Here is a 1,805-nt window from a genome sequence, read left to right on the forward strand (position 1 = left end):
GCTGACCCTGGGCAGTGCCCTGTACTAGGAGGGGTGTGCAGGGCAGAGCTGAGCCCCCAGGGCTGGGCTGGGCTCTGGCAGCACTGGCAGGGCCCAGCCCTGGGCACAGGGAAGCAGCTGCTGGCAGGGATACCTCCAGGCAGCAGAGCCCTGGGCAGAGAGTGGGGGGAAAGTGCCACCAAGCTGGGCTGGTATATTTCAAGTCCTTTCCAAACTGAACTATTCCATGATTACCTTTCTTACAGATCCCCATGCCAAGACACAGCAAATGTCCAACAGCAGCTCCATCAGCCACTTCCTCCTGCTGCCATTGGCAGACACGCGGCAGCTGCAGCTCCTGCACTTCTGCCTCTTCCTGGCCATCTCCCTGGCTGCCCTCCTGGCCAACGGCCTCATCATCAGCGCCGTAGCCTGCGGCCACCACCTGCACACCCCCATGTTCTTCTTCCTGCTCAACCTGGCCCTCACTGACCTGGGCTCCATGTGCACCACTGTCCCCAAAGCCATGCACAATTCCCTCTGGAACACCAGGAACATCTCCTATGCAGGATGTGCTGCTCAGGTGTTTATGCTTATCTTTTTCCTTACATCAGAGTTTTCCCTCCTGACCATCATGTGCTACGACCGCTACGTGTCCATCTGCAAACCCCTGCACTATGGGACCCTCCTGGGCAGCAGAGTTTGTGCCCACATGGCAGCAGCTGCCTGGGCCAGTGCCTTTCTCAATGCTCTGCTGCACACAGCCAATACATTTTCCCTGCCCCTGTGCCATGGAAATGCCCTGAGCCAATTCTTCTGTGAAATGCCCCAGATTCTCAAGCTCTCCTGTTCACACTCAAACCTCAGGGAACTTCTGCTTCTGGCTGTCGGTGCCTATTTAACTTCTGGATGTTTTGTGTTCATTGTTTTCTCCTATGTACAGATCTTCAGGGCTGTGCTGAGGATCCCCTCTGTTCAGGGACAGCACAAAGCCTTTTCCACCTGCCTCCCTCACCTGGCCGTGGTCTCCCTGTTCTTCTGCACTGTCATGTTTGCCTACCTGAAGCCCCCCTTCATCTCCTCCCCATCTCTGGATCTGGCCCTGTCAATTCTGTACTCAGTGGTACCTCCAACCCTGAACCCCCTGATCTACAGCCTGAGGAACCAGGAGCTCAAAGATTGCCTGAGGAAAATGATCATGAATGCTTTTCAGAAGCAATAAACTCTCATTCTCCTGTATAGCTATTATGATAATACTCATTAATGCCCACTCTGTGTTTTTTATGCTTGCACAGGTATAATATTTTTTTGAATTTGTTCACAGGAAAATCTTTGTCTGTACCATTTTTAATTCAGTACTTGCGTTTCTAGTGTGAACTACATTCTGTATAAACCAAGAGTTCTACTTTGCATTTCTAGTGTGAACTACAGACTGTATAAACCAAGAGTTCTACTACCTATGTGCTTATACAAAATAAAAAACTCTGTATTGCCCTGTTCTCCTGACATTTTTCCTCCTGACTTCTCTGGGGCTGCAGGGTCGGTGCCTCTGGGCAGAGCTGGAGTGAAAAGGGAACCTCAGTGTTCCTCACTGCCAGGCAGCCCCAGGGCGTCTGCTCCATAACCTCCCCATCCTTCACTTCCACAGTGCCCTTCAGAGCCCCTGTGTTGGTTTAAGGCCTCAGGGCTCTCTCATCTCAGTCCCTGTCCTGCTGTGTGACTGTCCAGGGACTGCAGGGAGGGACAGGCCATGGGCACTGCTGGGACAGAGCTGGGCTCTGCAACAGCATTTCCATCATGCAAGGGCATCTCCCCAGTGCAGGGCC

General features: G+C 52.8%; 1 protein-coding gene across 1 annotated transcript; it reads left to right on the top strand.

Moving 5' to 3' along the window:
- Positions 1 to 436: 436 nt before the first annotated feature.
- LOC148218818 (olfactory receptor 14J1-like) lies at positions 437 to 1,467 on the top strand. Its single transcript, XM_088157793.1, has 2 exons — positions 437 to 562; positions 923 to 1,467. Exons 1-2 carry the CDS (start codon positions 437 to 439, stop codon positions 1,199 to 1,201), a joined length of 405 nt encoding a protein of 134 aa, XP_088013919.1. The 3' UTR covers positions 1,202 to 1,467.
- Positions 1,468 to 1,805: the final 338 nt, after the last annotated feature.

This window comes from Sturnus vulgaris, unplaced genomic scaffold, assembly GCF_052056855.1.
Source record: "Sturnus vulgaris isolate bStuVul1 unplaced genomic scaffold, bStuVul1.hap1 Scaffold_157, whole genome shotgun sequence".
Taxonomy (NCBI): domain Eukaryota; kingdom Metazoa; phylum Chordata; class Aves; order Passeriformes; family Sturnidae; genus Sturnus; species Sturnus vulgaris.

Coding starts and splice junctions, on each gene's coding strand:
- LOC148218818 (XM_088157793.1), top strand. CDS start 437: ATGTTCTTCTTCCTGCTCAACCTGGCCCTCACTGACCTGGGCTCCATG. Junction 563..922: donor ATGCAGGATGTGCTGCTCAG/GTGTTTATGCTT, acceptor TCCTATGTACAG/ATCTTCAGGGCTGTGCTGAG.